The sequence below is a fragment of the Pelecanus crispus genome, chromosome 6 (assembly GCF_030463565.1).
Source record: "Pelecanus crispus isolate bPelCri1 chromosome 6, bPelCri1.pri, whole genome shotgun sequence".
NCBI classification, from domain to species: domain Eukaryota; kingdom Metazoa; phylum Chordata; class Aves; order Pelecaniformes; family Pelecanidae; genus Pelecanus; species Pelecanus crispus.
The window spans coordinates 71899075-71917849 of NC_134648.1; the positions used below are offsets into that span (position 1 = coordinate 71899075).

At 44.5% G+C, this 18775-nt stretch overlaps 1 protein-coding gene across 1 annotated transcript in view; it reads left to right on the forward strand.

Moving 5' to 3' along the window:
- The window catches only part of MAP4K5 (mitogen-activated protein kinase kinase kinase kinase 5), a 70097-nt gene that overhangs the window by 13141 nt on the left and 38181 nt on the right, over window positions 1-18775 (forward strand). Inside the window, exon 2 of the mRNA XM_075711993.1 lies at window positions 9092-9149. Coding sequence (XP_075568108.1) covers window positions 9092-9149 — 58 coding nt within the window. The remainder of the gene's footprint in view (window positions 1-9091; window positions 9150-18775) is intronic.

Here is an 18775-nt window from a genome sequence, read left to right on the forward strand (position 1 = left end):
GCTTTGCTTCAAATATTTTGGTTGATACATCTCTCAGTTCTTTCATTGCTAAGGAATAAGTAAATTCCCCTGCAGCAGATAAAATGTGTGATCTTTTAATGTTACTTCAATTTGTACTCCATAATACTGTGGGTTTTTTTTCCTGTGTAGTGGTCTATGCATTCAACGTAGGAATAAAATAAAATTGTCTTACATTTATTCTTCCTATCTTCTGGTGAATAAACCCTTTTAAAATCCATCTCGACTTGTAGTTTAATAGCATGTTTGCAAGTATCTTTTTTTTATCTTCTTCTTCCCCCCTTTTTTTTCTTTCCCCTATTTTATACCCTCGCCATAAAGCTGTTAGACATCTGCTCAATTTTAAGTATACTAGCAGCTTCATGGGCATTCATTGATTTGTGTGATCTTACGTTAAAAAATGTGTATTATTCCTCAGGAAAGTGAGCTATTTCTAGTAGCCTTTCAGAACAATCTAATGCACATAGTTGTAACTTGAAAAGGTACTTTTTTTTGGTTTGGTTCTTGCCAGCAGTCTGCTCCAACTGAGTCCAAATTGGGCTCTTTTTTTTGGGCGGTGTGTGTTTGTATCTTTTGTGCTGCATTAGTTGCTAAATAGTACTTTTGTGGTCAGGGTCTGTTTCTAGCTTTAACTTTTCAGTTTTGGGAGGATCATGCCAAATATTTTGCAAATGATGACCTGCCAAGAAAATTTCATAGGAGAATAACCAGCCTCTACTTGGAAGCATATAGCTGACTTGTTACGGGTTTTTTTTTTTTTTTCCCTAAATAAATATTGTGAAGATGTGCACTGATCTTTGCTTTGTTGTTATTGTTATCCTTATTGCTGTAGGTCTTTGTCCTTCAGTAGTTATTGCTAGGAATGAGAATTAAATGTTTTAGCAGCCACTGAGATCTGTAGCAGAACTGTAAAGCCACTTTGCTTATACAAATCCTTAGTCTGGTTTTCTGTGCTGGAATAAAAGGAGTTGGCCTGACATCATTAATGAGCTGTTAATCCCTTATTGCTTGAGTTAATTGGCCTTGTGTAAGAAAGTATCTGGAGTCTGTGGGTTAAAGGTAGGTCCCCTCCTCCTGGTTTTCTCTGCAAGAGATATACTATCTAAATTTAAATTTCACCAACTGCCAGTAAAAGTAAATACATTTACGCCTTATTTGCGTTATAGCTGTGCTTAGGAGTGCCAGTCACAGCTCTTACTGCACTGGGCTTCAGTTTTTAATGTGGAATTTATTTAAACCCTGGTACTTTTGTGTATTCTGGGTTCTGCTCCCTTCAATAAGGGAAACTGCAAGTGCTGTAAATGTGGAAATAGGGAGTGACAGCTGTGAAGTTTGCCTCCTGCTTTGTACTGATGCGTGTTCCTCGTCTGAAGGACGAGGAGTGGCAGTGTCCATCTGGAGAACACCCACAAAATCACTATTTGTACAATATTCAGCTCTGATATCTGGACTGATGGCTCTCTTAGGAGTGCCGCTGCAGTATAAACTAGCTGACGCAAGACATTCAGAAATGCATATAAAAAGTAAAATTAGCGTGTGAATCTTTATTTTTGGTTTATCCCAAAAAGTAGTAACAGCGCTGGTGGTAAGAGACAGTTCTCTCTTAGTGTTTTGGAGGCATAAAGTCTCTGCTAGGGAAATGGTTTCTGAAAGCCTCTGTGCCCGTCGCTATAAAGGAGCCTGGTGCTGCTCTCCAGCTCGCAAATCCAGCTGGAAGATTGCGGAGTGAACAATTGCCTCCGGGTGTTTCTGCCTCCTAAAAGAGCAAGAGCCCTGAAAATTAGAAATTGCTGTTAGGTGTCTTTTTTTTTTTTTTTTTTTTCTAGCAGCAAAGACTAGCTGGACATCTGCTCCACACGTGAGCTGCCCTGGCACACCTTGGGTGATGAAGGGAGCGTCGTGAGGACTCAGGGTGGGAGAGGCAGTTGTTTCTGTCCGCCACAAATCACAGCCCGTTCAGTAAGATCTGCATTAATATTTGATAGTCGTCCACTTTTTTTTTTTTTTTTTTTTTGAAGCTATCCTCTTTTCTTCCTTCTTCTACATTTTTAATCCATCCATAGACCTTCCTGCATGAAGGAGAAAAATGCGTTCAGCATCTGCTATGGAGGTGCTCTGAGCACGGGGGCCTTTATTCAGTCCAGTACTCTGCTTAGGTTTTCTCAGGATGGGGCTGCGGGGAATTTGGGATATGTTTTGCTTATTTTGTTTTATATAAAAGAAAAAACCCTACAAAACTCTGCAGTAATTGCATGTGTGTGGGTGTGGTCCATGGGACGTATACCATTTCTGCGAGTCTTCCGAGGATGCTCGTGGGGTGCGCTGCCTGGTGCTGGGACAGGAACCAGCATGCTCTCAGTCTAAAACTGGAAAGCAATAGCGGGAACTACTATTTTTGGCTAGAGCCCGGGCAGAGGAGCTCTGCAGCCGCTCTGTGGCCTGTACAGGCGATTCTCCTGCTCATGCACCGTCCTGACGCCAAGGTCCGCATCTGCTCCGAGCAAATGGCGGCATTTTACTCTCTTTGCAGGGTGCTGCTCAGGTGAGCGTTTCAGGAGATCGTGTTCAGCGGTGAGACGTCAGAACTGGGCTCTCTGCTTGGGTGATCCTTTATGTGCAAATTTGCAAGGAATTTTTTTTTTTCTCAGAGCTTTCAGAGAGTTTGATTTCTTTTACAAAAGTGCTTTCCTAATGTTGTACAGGACCACAAAAGGTTGCGGTATCCTTGTGAAGGATAGCAATTCTAGGCTCACACAGTGGGGATTAACTCTTGTTGCTTTTAAGCTGGGTTTTCTGAGAAGCCTTCCGGTTATGTATTAACTTTTAATGAATAGTCAGCTCTACAGTCTGGGTGTTAAACTCAGCTGGTAAAGAGATGGTGTTTCAGAAGTACAAGCCTCTTCTTTCTATTCATTAAGAGTATGGCCAACGTTGCTGCTCTTTGCTTTAGCTGCCTGATAGCTTTCCAGCTCTATTTGCAGAGCATTTTTTAAAACTGACAGACTGATTTATGTAAATCATAACAGTAAGCAAAATTGTATAGTTCATTAGGATAGATACTAGGAACGCTTATTTGAACTTCTGCATTAGGACGTAATTCAAATTCTGTTACAGACCAGCAGGTTGCCATCCACCAAGAACGAAATCTTCTCTTAACACATCAGTTGCTGCTTATTTGAGGGATAAAGGGTGAACTAGGAGATCGGAATTTGGTCTGGCAGTTCGTGTCAGATTTCTTAATATCTTGGATCCTGATTTTTATGGATGTTTGTTTGTGTGTTCACAAAAAAACCCAAGCAAATGATGAAACCCCCCAAAGTTATTGTTGTGTTAGAGTTACTGGGGCCCCCCGAGGACTTGCTGTCTTTCATGGCAGGCCTCTGTTGAGGCTGCAGCATAGCGTGAGACCTTGGGATCCTGGAGTTGCTCTTGAGGGCTTCTCCTTGTGTGCCTGGAACAGCAGTAGGGAATCAGAGGTCTCGTCTTGAGAAAGAAATCCTTCCTTTGCAGAAATGTCTCATCTCTATGTCTGACCAGTTTGAGCATAGGATAAAAAAGCTGAAATGGGGTTACATACAAGAATGTGGCATGCTCATGGGAGCGTTTGGATCATATGGGAGAGGGATACCACACCAAGTAGTCAAACCCAGATCCTCATGTAGAAGAGCTCAGGGCTGAAGCGCTGCTGAAAGGTCTGGTGGTTGTGCCAAGCTGTGGCAGTTGCTCGCTGAAGTTTTACTCCACAGCTGGGGTGGTTGTGGTGGCATCTTCAAGATCCCATCTTCTGTTTCAAGGTCTTTGTGCTTCTGCCTTCCTGTACATACATGCAGTAGTCTTGGTTTGTTTGGGTATCCTGGGGTTTTTTTATTCCCCTGATGCCCGTAATGTTTTGGATTCTCTTAGTCACAACTAAAATACTTACTGGGCTTCCTGTGTGTAAGCAAGCAATCTGTTTTCATGGATTTAGAGCAGCCCGGGTGAGAGACATTTCTTTGGGTCACCTTAGTTCCCTTAGTTGGCTGAGAGCTCTAGGTAGTGGTAGATGTGAATTCAGACACGTAGATAGGTGAATTCAAGGGTCTGTTTGATGATACTGTGCGATAGGGAAAGAACGATGCAGAATAATGGGAAATTCAAAACCACATAGAGCAGGTTAAGAGTTATAAAGTGTAAGAGGTCGGAAACCAGAAAGCAGATGAGAAACTTCTATTTCAATTGCTGGGCAGGAGGTCAGGGTGCCTTTTGAAGGTATGTACAGTAACTGAGGAGAAGCAGGCAGCACTTGAGACAGCAAAACGTCGTGGTCACTGATGAGTGAAGCTTGGCAATGAATGAATAAGATGGGGATGCATGGGAGGGTTGCCACAGGAGCTGCAATTATGATTAGATTAAATGAAGACACAGTCGAACAAATGGCTCTTTTGGTGAATTGGGTTGTTGATCCAAGGCTGGAGATCAGACAACTACAGTGGGGCGAGGAGGGGATTTCACCATGGAAATTGAAAATACTAATTTGGAGGCTGTGAGAGTGATATTGCTGTCTGAATCTTCCCCTTCTCTTGCTCAGTGTTGAAGGAGAAAGTGGCGGGACAAGGAGACTGAGCGCATAAACTTGCATTCAGATGTCCAAGTGAAATGATTCTCCAATTTTTGTCCATCTCACACAGCTTAGTACTGTGGACAGGCCTGGGGTAGAATTGTCTGGCTTACACTCTTAAAAATAAAACAAAACAAAACTGCAGAATGTGTAACTGGTTCTGAAACCAGTTTTCTGTGTTATTTCTGGTCATTAGCTACAGGAAGTGTCCTACCCAAAATATGTTTTCTCATGTGCATTGTTTGGGTGTGTGGTGGGAAGCATTGTACACAGGGATTGCCACGGGTGTGACGTTGGGTTGCACTGTCCCACAACAGCTTTTTGATGCAGTTCTGAGAAGGAAGTTAAGTCTTGGTGGGAAAACCCGATGATTTTTTGTGTGTGATATCATAAAACTCTCCCAACTCCCCCAAACCCCAGTGCTACTAGTCGTGCACCTCTCATTTTTGAGTGTGGTGTTGGGACACGCCACTGACGTTGTGCCTAGGTTGGAAGAACGTGTGTTGCTCCTGGATTGACAGCCTAACGCAGGCTCTGTCTGCAGCTAGTCCGTGTTGTAGAAGGCACTGTGTAGATCCCAGTTCAGTTGCTGGGAGAGTGCATCAGGGAAGCGTCACCATTTGCTTGCTCGGCTCTTAACCACTTTCTGAAGCATCTGCTGTTTGAGACAGGACCGTGGGTTTAAAGGAACCTTTAATCTGCTGTGGTACGGCTGTGTATATGCTTGAGGGAATCTGCGTTGTGTTGGTTGGCGCTGATATATGCTGAGGAAAAAAGCGTAATGATTATTGTGCTGTCGCATGTAGTGACATGTAATCTCCTAGGTCGCTACAACTATGCAATGGGATATTCAAAAAAAGAGGATTACTCGTGTTTTGTTTTGTTTTGTTTTGAACACAGACTCTGTGTGATGTTCTGTAGTATTAGTATTTAGCTGCTAAAATATTCTGGAAGAGCTGTGCTCAGTGGGATGCTGTCACTCATCCTATAGCAGACAGTAGGACAGCTAAAGAAGAGATGACCAAAACCCTACCTAGCTCTTCTTTCTCAGTAAATATACTCTGTATATGTCATTGAGAAAAATAAATTTGACTCTGTGGCTCACCTCATTCAAACATACCTTTGTTCTGGTCCCATTCTTTTGTAGGTCAGGTTTTCTGGTGAAGCTTTGCAATCCTTCTGCCCAAATCCTGTAGTTTTAATTTTCATTCTGAGTCATGTAGAACATAATTTTCAATTTTGAGACTCATTAAATAAAATTAAGATCAAGACTAACAGATAGCAAAGACTGCGGCTTCCTCTTGGGGAAAGTCTTACAGCAAGTCCCCTGATCTGTCGGGGAGGTCAGGCTCCACTTCTGTCATGTGGGAACCAGACCATGTTTCTGATGGGGATGTGGGCTCCAGCTCAGGAGGGAGTTGTGCAAATGCTGAGCTTTGTCTTTTAGCCTTTAGTGTCAAGAGGAGTTCTTAGGAGACTTCCTTACATATTGAAGGAATCAAGGCCAGCAGAATTAAAGACAGTAAGAAATGTAACAGTTCTTATCTTTCATTAGACTGAAATATTAGAAATACTGGAATTCAGAAGAAGTCATCAAAGTTCATGATATATATGTCATCTTTATGTGATAAATGCATATAAATGATAACTTGCTATGTCAATAACAGTTCATGAGATACTGAACAGCAGCTACTGTTGACAATCTCTTTAACTAACGTCTCAAAATGATTTGAGGAATCCTTATTTGGCAGTTTTCATACCTAGCTGTGTACCATGGAGAACTAGTTTTTAGCCCTCGCCTTGTTACATTTTTAATGATGTGCCAGATAACTTGATCAATAATGAATTACTGTTTTCAGCTGACGGAAAGGTGTGGAAGAGAAAGGCTTAAAAAGCAAGAGTGGCGGCAGAGAGAGGTGTGTGCCTGTGTAAAGCAGATGGAATCAAAGGTAAAGGAACAAAAGCCATCATTCGTGTTTGCAGGCAGGTGATATTTCTTGGGAAGCAGTCAGCTTGGGTAATTTGCTGCATGCTTGCAATACGACTGTCTAGACTGAAGATCTAGTACAGTTCTTGTATCTGTGAGCATCCAAACAAGGATACTGAGGATCAGGGAATACTCAGCATTTTTGCCTTTGGTGCTGGCATGATAGGAGTTAAGTAGTGTGCGTGGTCCTGGTGTCATCAACTCGAGAAAGTGTTCAGTTGGAAGATTAAACTGTAGGACCAGAAAACCTGTCTCAGGGTGAGTGGCTCAGATATCTTGATGTGTTTAGTTGATAAATACCACTGCGGTGGAGAGCTTTCCATTCCAGCAAAGTTCGATGGTTGAAACCCAAAATAGTCCATGTCCAGGCTATAGATTATATGCAAAAACTTAATGGTAATATCAGATAGCAGCAGGACACAATTTGGTGAAGCTCTATGGCCTATCGTGTGTGCAAGCTGAGAGCCAGTAATTGCAGCGATCTCCTCCAGCCTGAACCTTGGAGTCCCTGCCAAGCAGTCTGCATACCAAAGACCTTTTGCAGACTACATCCATTCTTTCAGACTTCAGCGTAACAGTAGCAGTGGCAGTTACTGCTTGTGTGCAAAAGGAATATTGGGAAGGAATAGCATCAGAACTGAAGCTGATATTCGGGAGACCGTGCAATCTCCTTTATCTGAACAGCATAGGTGCTTGTGGATAATGGAGGTTCCCTGGCCTCACCAAGATAGTGTACTTGGTCTTTTACGGGAACATCTGTATTTCATAACGGTCTTGTTGGGGGTAACAGTACCAGAGAGGTCCTAATCCTTTGTCCGTGCTTGGATGCGTGCTCCTTCTGCATGTCGAAGGATACCCAAGATTTTGCTGTGGTCTAAAAAGCATCTCTGATAGGAAGGTACTTTAAGAAGTGGTAAAATTTCCTTTGTGGTTAGCAGATAACTGTCTGTTTCTGTGTTCAGTGATTTGGTCTGTTCGCTTCAGATGTTTGGTTCTGTTGCACAGTTGTTCGAGTGCTCTTTGACTTCAGTTGAGCCATATTGGTGTCCTTGGCATGCATTTTGACACCCATCTCTTGGCTGAGCACTACAGGAATTTGAAAGGCCAATTATTGTTGTTGGTTTCTTTTTTTTTTTTTTTTTTTCTTTCCCCCGGCTGGAAAGCCTTTCCTGATTTTGGAAGCTTGACTAAGTGTTGACAGAACTGAAGGATTCATTTTTCAAGTTCTTGCTTTACCTGTTGTTAAATTAAGATGACTTCTTGTCCATACGCAAGAGAAGTGTGTTTTGTTCTGTGGTGGCCCACGTCAGTCCGCAGGGGCAAATTTGCTTTGCATCGTCATCTCAAGTAACTGCCCTAATCAATTTCACCTAACCCAGTTTTCTCTCAATTTTCTATAATCTACCTCTAAACCAGATTTCATACATTCAGCAGACTCTACATGTTTGTTAGGGTAAGAATCATAGAATCGTTTGGGTTGGAAAAGACCTTGAAGATCATCCAGTCCAACCATTAACCTAACACTGCCAAGTCCACCACTAAACCAATTAAGGGGAGAGGAGCAATTTCATGTTTCCTGGCTTGGTGGCTGGATTATTTATAATGAAAGTAAAAACTAGGAATCCTTAAGATTGGAAAGGACCTCTAAGATCATGAAACAGTTGGGTTTAGACTCCTGTAACTTTGGATGATCAGCAGAAGGGGAATGCCACAGTGCCTAACTGGATCAGGTTGTGTGTCAAAACCAATATAGCTTAGCTCTGGTGATGGTGCCTGAGTGATTTAGAGCTCATTTTACTAGAGTTAACAGTGTTAATGAAATCCCCTCTTAAAACTTTCTGTATCTGGTGTTCCTGTAACATTTTCCTCCAGCACTGAATTCTCGGTGTGAAGTTTACGCCGTACCTGGAGAGGGCAGTTCTGTAAAGGTTTAATCGGAGCTCCCTACCCCATCTTCTTCTTGAGGCTCGTGGGGACGGCTCGCCTCTGCCAGGATCTGCTGGAAGGAGTTTGTTTTCAGAGTTAAGTTGTTCGCAGGGAGCTGCGACTGCCTCTCCACCTATCAGTTCCACTTTCCGAGCACGCTGAGGTTTAGCACCATGCGATGGGTGGTTGAGCGCTGCATGCTCCGGCACTCTGTGTTGCAGCATAGCACTTCTGTACCACGCCAGCGAGCACGGATGGCATAAACTTCTCTGTTTCAAAGACCCTTAAAAATGGTATTTGAGAGGCATGAACTCTCATTTACTGGCAGATAGCTGGGGTTTTTTTAAAGTCTCGAAAGGCACTGCCAGTAGTGCTTCACAACTCCAACTAGGTTGATGCTTTGCTAATACCAAAACCAGATAATCCTCACCCAGGTTGCTCTCAGGTAATTGCGTTGTGCCATATTTGTAACACATGACATTATAGCGTATCTTTCCAGTTTGTAAGACTGTGTGAGATGCCTTTGCAGTATAATTAAATATGTCTCAACTCTCTTATTTCAGGCTAGAAATCTTCATACAGGAGAACTGGCTGCTGTAAAAATAATCAAGTTAGAGCCTGGTAAGTTTGACATTCTTGTCTGTATTTTTGAATTGTATTTTCATTTTTTTCCATATGTTTATTTCCACATGGCTCTGAAGCTCCACATAAAAGAAATGTTTGGGGTTTTTTGTAGTTTCAGCGGTTAGATGACAGGAAGCACTGCAGGATGTACCATTACTTTTGGCTATGTCCTGCTCACTATTTCCTTGTCTGTTCTTATCTGCCTTATTGATTGTTGCATAAAAAGATGTTGTGGTTACAGTGTGGTGTTAGTACAAAGAGAAGATTAAGGACAGATGGTAAATTGTGAGCTCTGAGACAGTAGGGAGCTAGTAGGCTGTGTGAGTTGAAAGGGGGAAGGGACCAGGCAGTGATGCTGGTGCGCTGGGAAAAAGAGAGCCCTGTGCTTTTTAATGTGTCGTCTGTCTTCTCACCTGTGCTGAGGGAGGAGGATGGCTCGTACTGTCGTTTCCCCATGCATTTTCTGCTGCTACTCCTAAAAACAGGAGGTGCAGGAGAAGCTCACTTGCTGCCTAAGAGGTTTGCTGAGCTGAAGCTTAATCTGATTCCCGCATAGAGAGCTGAAATCAGAAATTGTGTCCTGAGTGGAAATGAGGAGAGGAGCTTTTGATCTCCTCAGTCATAACTCAGTCCCACCTGAGGATCTTGTATTTATTTGAAGAAGTAATCTCATTACTTGGTTGCTGGCATACCTTTCAAATCCCTCCTTAGTGTAGTCCTCTTCTGTATCTCTTTTCCACGTTAGTCTCCGTGGCTGCGGTTTGTCCGCGCTCCTGTGCTGTGCATGTTCAGGGTCCTGGTTCTCTGGGACAGGGGATGAGGGAGGCTCCTCCTGTGAACGCATGCTCCTCCGGTATTCGTGGAGTAACGCATGTAGCTTATGAAGCAACGAAGGGACACTGGAAATTAGTGTACAGTCACAGAGCTAGGAAGTAGTAGGATTTATGGAGACATGATGAGATAGCTTGCATGACTGGAGTGCTGCAGGGAACAATGCAGGGGAGTCTTTTAGGCAGGAAAAATGGAGGAAAATCCGGAAAGGCACATGACATAGGAGAGGCTGACAGAACCGAGTGGTTTTTAGTCTGGAGGTAAGAAGGCTGAAGAGGGATCTAACCGCCATCCTCCACGATGGACTGGTAGAGGAGCTGTACCCAGATTCTCGTGAAGAGTGCCCAGCGAAGGGGTGAGAGCCAGCCGGCGCAGGCTGCACCAGGGGAGAGTCCAGCTGGATGTGGGGAAGATTCCTCGCTAGGAGAGTTTGTGCTCTGGGGCAGGGCCCAGGGAGGTGGTGGGATCTCTGCCTTTGAAGATTTTCTGAAGTTGACTGGGCAAGGCCCTGAGCAACATGACCCCAACTGCAGCTAGCCCTGCTTGGAGCAGAAGGCTCTGGAGGTCCCTGCCGACCTGTCTTCTATGATTTGAGGTTTTGACAACCGGCACTGATATGTCTCCGGTCCCTGAACGCCAGCATCTATTCGTGACTGGATGGGTTAAGACTGGCATTTTGATGAGGAGCTCACAGTGTCAGTGTATTGCTAGCAAGTGAGGTGGATGTGCCATCTTCCTCTTTCTTGCTTAAGAGAATATGTTGTCTCATTTGCTTGTCATTGCTCGGTTCTGCTCAGTCACTCGGGTCGAGAGGCATCATGGGTTCTTAAACACGAAGGGTTTGCTAATGTCTGTAGGTCCTTGACAAGCAGAAAGGCCACCCTGTCTTCTCCTGGTCTCTCCAAACGTGCATCCCTCAGGAACTGAGCCCTGAGAGATGGCTCTGCCCATCCTGCCGTTGTATTTTGTAGTTCCTCCGGCTTTATATTAAATCCGGGCTAGCAGTACTTTTTCAAATCTACGGTGCTTACTCAAGACATCTGACCAGCTTGAGCACCTATACCTCTCCCACTGGGGACTCTGACCAGTGGTATATATAATAATCGGAGAGTCAGTCTTAGAAACCAATTGGTTTTAAATTTTTCCTTTAGCCATATGAATAAAGTTTCAAAGACGACTGTTTTTAAATAGCAGTATGTTCATTTTTCATAAAAGTTTAGTATGGTCCAGCTGACTTCTAGGCCAGCTGAATTTTTCCGACATGTCTGTTACCCTTGAATAATAATTTTGAAACCTTTGACAGGAGGATCAATGCTTAATGCCTGTGCCTCACCCCATATTTCTTGGTTGTAAAATCCCAGATCAAAACTTTGAGGGAGGAGTGATAATGTCTTTGCAGTTGGGTTTTTTTGTCTTCCAAAAATTCCTTAACATTTGTTAAAAGATAACAACTTGCATGGAATGTCTCTCTTTTTTTTTTTTTTTTTTTTTTTGGCTATTGTAGCCATTTTGAATTGGTTAAGCAACTATGCATGAATTTGGGTTGACTCACCAAAGTAGTTTTTACCAAAATAAAAATGGGGTGCGGGAGAAAAGGGCTGGGAATGTTTCTAAAATTGAGTGCTTTGGTGGCTTCACCCCATCCCTTGTTTTCTTCCTCTTGAGCTAGATTATCAGCGATACTGAGGTGCCGGTTATAAAGTGGGAGAGGAAGGCAGCAGGAGTCCCCATATATCACATGGTTATAGAATACAGGGGAAGAGGAGTTCAGGTCTATCTTTGTCTTATTTACTGTGAAGATCGGCAGTTGGGTCTCCCTCTTCACAGGGTGTTGCTTTCCCTACTGACGTGTAAGGCATTCCAAGGTGGTTTGAAGGATTTCTGCTGAAACTTTTCATACACTTTTTGCATTTAGTATAAATTAAACATGACTCGATTTAGACGGCACATGAGAGTGACTCTGTTGCCTGGTGTTCAGGGTGACGGCTAGTCTCTTTTGTAAAATGATCATGGAAAAATTAATTTGGGGTTTCCCACATCCAAGAAAAGTATGTTATCCTCTGGAATGCGTGATGTAAGATTTCCCATGAGGCTAGCTGTTCATTTCCAAGTGATTTTTTTTTTTTTTTATTTTATTTTTTTTTAACAGTTAAAAGTTCCTGAAATCTGAACATTTTTTTTCAGTTGGAAAAAATTGAAAAATTCCAGTGAATAAATGAAAAGAAAGGCTCAGCTTGATTCTTTAGCTTTCCCTTCCCTTCCCTTCTTTCTTGAAGTTTCCACTGAAGTGTACCAGCGCAGGTAAACAAGCAAAGAGCAGCCAGGCCATGCTGGTGGTACCGCTGCTTCCATTGCAGCTCTCATCTTCTAGAGTCAGCAAGGTCTTCTGCAAATCCAGCTTCATCCACACAACACAGTTCAGGTGTCAGTGGCTGTGGCTCAGTCCCTGTTAGATGAATGTCCTGAATTTCTACACCTCCCTACTCACACCAGAATTAATGATCGTATGACCTAGAGAGTGGTGGCCAGTGGGCAAAACCTTGGGCATGGCCTTAACTCCCACCACCGTGACCTCTACAAGCCTTTTTGAGTCCTTCAGTGGTCCTTTCAATCCTCTGCTGTTTGATCTCGTTAGGTGGTAACCTCTTTGGAGCAGAACCGCCTATTGCCTTGTGGTTGTGGTACACAGCGTGGGTTTTCCTCTTGTTTGCAGATTGTTTTTATGAACTTGAAGGCAGTACACAGCAATGCGCAGGATAGTTCTCTTGGCCCTGCATGCTTCATCCCATCCCGGGATCCCATCCCACCCCATGTACCAGGGTGTGTATTTAGGTGAAAGCAGATGAGGGGACTGAGCTGGCAGCAGGTTTGGAGGCGGCGGGTGCAGCGAACGGATGGCAGGTTCCGAGCAACAAGGAAATGCGGTTTTCTCTGCAAGATCTGTGAAACTCCTCATTGTATTAAGTTGTGTTTACATAGGTGCAAAAAGCAACTGTACAAATTTATGTGAGAGAAAAATACATGAAAGACTATTAAATACAAAGATCCCATCTATGACTGAGGTTTTTCTGAGCCAGAAATCTCTGGAGGTGGGAAGAGTGTTTGGGGGAAGCATCCCTGTGTGGTCTACTTTTAAATACTTCCTTGGCATCCTCTGTTGGAGACAGGACGCAGGACTGAAGGGCCCCATACCTGCCTCAGTGCAGGCTTAATTTTTAATTCTGTTTGGTTCTGCGATCCACTTCACTGTGCAGCCAAAGAGATGTTTTTGAAGGCTGAAGGTAGAAGTGTGGGGAGGCTCAGGGGAGAAGCTAAAACCACTGCCTTTGGGTGACTCTGACTACTGGCCTTTCCTTAGCAAACCAGGGCTGGTTTTAGGTACGTGCATTGCAGCGGTAAGGCTAATTAGGCAGTGGAAACCATCGCGGGGATCCCTCAGCCCCCGCTCAGGATGTGAAATGCTGTGGCCAGTGCTTGGGGCAGTGGTGGCGGGGAGAACAAATCGCTGCTGGGTTTATCTCCCATCAGGTCTACGATGGGGCAGAGCAATGCTTTAATGACAGAAAACGGACGGTATTAACCTATTGCTAATGTAGTGAGAGGCTTCCTCGAGTGTTCATGTTGCTGCACCTGATCCAAATGAAGTAGGTCTGGTTTTATTGTGAATTTGAAGAACTGCTTTGAAAACTGAACTGAAGGAGAGGCCGAATCCTCTGCCGTTGGAGCTGAGGGAAGAGGAGGAACCGTCGGAGGCCGAGCAGCCCCTACCTTTGCTTGATGCTGCTTAAGCACTGCAGTGAAAAGTGCAAGGCTCTAGGCTCTGGCCCAAAGTCACCACTATTGAGAACCCCATTTTAATGGGCGCCGATGGCCATGTCTTACATGTTTCATTATGTTGTTGGTCTGACTTGTCACAGGGAAGCGATTTCTTCTAGGTTTTTGTGGGTTTTTTGTTTTGTTTTGTTTTTTAATACATCTTCTTTTAAATGCTGCCAACCCGATCTCCATCCATCGCGTGTACACCCACAGCCTCTTGGCAGAGATCTTGTTGGGGGTTTCTTTTGTTTTTCAGAAGGGTTCACAGCATTTGTTTACTTATTTATTTTTACTTCTCTGGGATGTCTGCTGCCTCTGCAGGGTGGCTAGACTGTGCAGCAGCTTACTGTCTTTGCAGGAAGGCATGGCTGTTCAAAAATCTTCCAGATGTAAAAAAAAAATAAATCAGCTGCTCCCCGCTTCAATGCTCTGACTAATTTTATGGGTTTTGAATAGCTTTGTAGGACTGTACTTGCAGAGCACCATCAATTCCTGGACCAGGGCAGCATCAGAAGCTGTTGCAGCTAGCTGTGGTGGTCCCCTGCGGAGTGCAGCCCCTCCGAGCACCAGCACAAGCTCCTCCAGACCGTAGGGCACAACTAGAAAAAGATTGGTAATGAATTTCATAAGTTAGACACCAGAGAAATAGGCTTGTGAGTTATATACAGCATCTTCTGGAGAGGAGGAGGAGGTGGCTCATAGGTAGGAATTAATTAGCAGATGGAAAAATAAGAGCTCCAAACTCAACGCTTGATTGATACATAGACGGGGGAATTGGGAGCAGAAGACAAAAGATGCTGAAGCAAAGAGTGCCCCAGAGGAGGTGAGGAGTATGCCGAATTAAAGCTGCAAGAAACTGCACACAATAAGATGGCAGTATTTTTGGAGACCTAGCAAAACTGCTGAAATGGCGGGCAGGGAGGAATTGTGGTTTGTTCGTGTTACTCCCTCATCTACTGCAGGTAGCGAGTGAGTTGGTAGGCAAAGAGACTCCCAACTTGCAGTCAAGACCCCGACATAAATATGTTTTATTTCATCTGCTATTACCTTACTTTGTTCTTCAGACAAGGGAAATAAACTCTCTACTTAGAAGGTTACTGTCGTTAATTTATTTGAATTTTTGGGCAGTACTCTAGATCTGCTACCACAGTTACTTAAGCTGTACTGCTAAAATCAAAATAGACAGTGTTTTTCACTTTTTTTTGGCATAGACTTTGGAGAGCATTAGGCAAAAGTATTATGGCACGCTAATAACATTTCCCAGCATTCACTGAGTACAAATGCTTCAAATAATTTGGGAGCCAATTCTGTTTCAGAAACTAATCCAACTGTACTCAGCAGCGTAGAAGCCAAAACCATCTGAAACACTAAAGCCACTTCCTTCTATGGGTTTAGCAGATGAATCGAGAGGGGAGTCAATACAAAGAGGTAACTGTTTGCCAGTGTAGTTTTCTGCCACAGAACTTTCTTCCTGGGAAAAAGTAATAAACAAAATAGTTAAAAATTTACATATGCCTATCACAAATAATGCTGTAATGATAAATAGTGCCCTCGGAGACCTTCGACTCTCTGAGGGCTGGCAGTAATCTATCGTGCTCTGTACCTTTTGCAAGGTTACAGAGGAATCTCATTGCTGGTTTTCGTTTGGTCCAATGTTCGTGTTTTCCGTGTGAAATCCCTGTAAAGGCCAGAAGTAGCCAGTTACCTGTTTCAGGTTGGATCTTAAACTGGAGACAGAACCGTTCAAGGGATTTTGTACAAGGGAGAATAGTCATCCAAAGGTGTGTAGTATTGTGCTCAGTACATTCAAAGCCAGGTCTGGTTCGTTATGTTTGTTTTGCATGTCCTGGTTCAGATGCAGTGGTTCGTATTCCACATGGGAACACAGCCACGGGGCCGAGTCGGGCTGCAGTGGGGGTTTGTCCTCTCTGGACCACGACCGCAGCACAGCAGAGCTGCACTGTCAGTCCGGGGCATTTTGGGGACTGAAGAAGGGTACTGCAGCAGTGCAATCTTCTTCTTTGTATAGTGAATTCCCTGGAGATGCTTTGAGCTATGGAGAAGAACAAGCTTGAGGCTTATTTAAACTAAGCCTGCAGGGGTTGAGCCATTGTTGGCAGCGCTTGGGGTAGAAGAAATACGAAAATAACTTCTCAGTACCGCTTACACCTTCAGTGCCTTGCGTTGTGTAACCTGGTCAGGCTTGGGATCATGTCCTTTGTGCGTGGCGGTTTAAATAGACACAGGTTTTATGCGCTGAACAGCGGCTGGTCAGACGCTGCCGACACCCTTGCTTCCCATTCCTGTGCTTCTTTGCTGGCTGCCACCTCCCGTGGCATCGGGCTGGCATCGCCGTAGCCTGGGGGACAGCAACACCCTTCTGTTGGGAGAGTTGGGTGTGCAGCTCGTTACACCGCCGCGGCATCTGTCTAGGAGTTACCCAGGGCTGAAAGCCGGAGCTTCCAAGTGTGCCGGAGCCGTTCAAACCTGGACGTCGCCTTGTGCCGTGCCATGTCCCGAGCGGTACCGCCGCAGACTGGCACAGCTGCTCAGCCTGCCTGTGGAGCGTACACAAAGCCAAACAGAGACAGCACGCTCTTCTAATGTAGTGCCCAGCGTTTTAATGAAATTGAACTTCTTGAAATCTGTGCTAATTTTACTTTGCATACTTACAATGCATTTATAACCTGCTATTCTTCTTTCAGAACTGTGTGTATCTGAGTATATGAGTGGGTGAGCTCATGTTTCCATGTAGTGTAAACTTTTAATTACAACACAGAGCTTCTTGGCTGAAGAAGGCCAGCAGAAGGGGTTGTGGTGGGGGAAGGAGGTGTTAGGAGTAGGAAAGAAGCTGAAAGATCACACATTTTAATTGGAAGGTAACACAGTGCGACACTTGGGGTGAAGGCAGGTTGCGAAGGGGTGAATTGGGAGGACACGTCATTTGACAAAATACATGAAGAAAAATAGCAATAGTGAGATGGCAGTGGCGAGAAGGGAGAGTAAAGATGGGATCATGAAAGGCTGAGATGTACAACAGTAAGTAGAAAAGGCAGGGAGAGAGGAAAAGAGATTAAAGTGTTAGGGAATAAGAATAAAGATTATATGTTGACATGGCTGCTAACAAATAGGATCCAAGCAGGGCAGAAGAGAACATACGCGGGGAAATCGTTTCTGGTGTTAGACCAGTCACTCCAAACACTTGTGTGCTACTTGCTGCAGAGCTCGTGCTGCTGTGACAGCGCATCGCCATCAGTAATATTTTATATCAATCAAGAGATAATCAGTACCATCAGTGGTTAGCAGTTGGCAGCTAGATGTCTGGCAATAAAATTCGCTGGTGGAAACATCATTATTTCCAAATAGCTGTTTCCTGCTTGGATCAAGTTTCTGAGCTTCAAGTTTGGGGAATTTAAATTCTTTCTGTCAGACTGCAGGTTTCCTTGAATCCTGAGAAAAGAGGTATGGATAAAACAGCTCGGATGCTTGAGTGTAGTTTAAATTATTCCCCTTCTTAAAGATGTGAAACTTTAAAAGGATTATTCTCCGTTTTCAAAATGGTTCGTAAAGAGCAATGCAGGTCTGCAGGGTGGTGAAGAAAGCGGGTGTTTTATATGTCTCAGAGCTATGGGATGGGATGCTACAGTAATGTCTTGCATCCTCTCCACCTCCCCAAAAATATTTTGGGGCTGTTGTTCAGTTGTATTGCGTGTCAAGCTGTCAAAATGGGGATTGGAAAATGTCGTGGGAGTTAAACTTAGTGAGGATAGAGGGGAAAGAGTGGCAGCAAAACTCCAATCTCAGCAATCACCTGTGTTTTGGGAATGCCATCCCTTTCATCAGCAGAGACTGAACACTCACGAGGTTTGGGAAAGTGGTTTGGAGTGAGTGATTGAGAACTAGGGAGCATGGGCATGTCTGGAAGTCAACACAGAGGAGCTGATGACCTGTGGATATTGCTTGGCTGTGGAGTTTTGTGTACTGGGGTGAATGGTTTCTGCACAGTTGTCACTCCTGTGGGGCTTTCTGTCCTTGTTCGGGAACTCAGGTTGTTGAAAAAACACTTGAGGAATGGTCCCAGGAGAGGCAATAGTTGCTTCTGCTAACTCAGGAGGTGGACGTCTCTCGGGCGAGTTGTACGAATACAGTGAGAGTGTTTGGGCGCATCGGTGATGGTGTGTCCCTGCTCTTCGTCCTTCAGCATCCCGTACAGCAGTGTCCACCCGGTCCTGTTGCTAAACAGCATCTCACTTCTAAATAACAAATGTTAATTATAGAGTTAAAAATCCCAGGTCTGCATCTACGGTCAAGCTCCCCAGAGAGGTTTGGCGGGTAGGCTTTGGCGTGCACGTCGCACCTCCTGCCAGGCAGCCCGACGTGTCCGTCTAGCGTGCTGGGGCCCGTGAGGACTGCATGTTGAGGGCACTAGCTCGGGGCAGGAGTGCTGGCAGGCTGGCTGGAACCTTGAAGATCTGGCCTCCTAATAAGTGCTTCTGTCCCACCCTTCGGTGACACTGTGAACATCTCCAGATGCCGTCAGTTCCCTCCTCCCAGTTGTGTGCGAGCCCTGGACGCTGCCTGTCCGTCCCTCCCTCTCTTCCCGCACGGCATCAGCCCTGTGATGCAGCACTGAAGTAATGCAGAATAAACCAATTTAAAACAGTAACTATTAATTTCTCCTCTGAGGAGCCTTTTGGATAATAAAGTGATTCACGGCTGACCCAGGAGGAGTTGCGAGAAGTGGCCCTGGGTCTTTTTGCAGGATGGGACCACTCAAAGCAGTTGGTGGAGCACATGAAAATATTGAGCAGGAGTAAATTTGCTTAAAAACCATCAAGGTCAGGCATGCTCAGAAGACCTAATAGCCCTGTGTGATAGGCACTAGAGCCATCGGAGCCTTCCCGTGCTGCAGAGTGGGGTATGACTTTAGTCTAGTCTTTACTAGGCTTCAGTCTAGTATGACTTTAGTCTAGTCT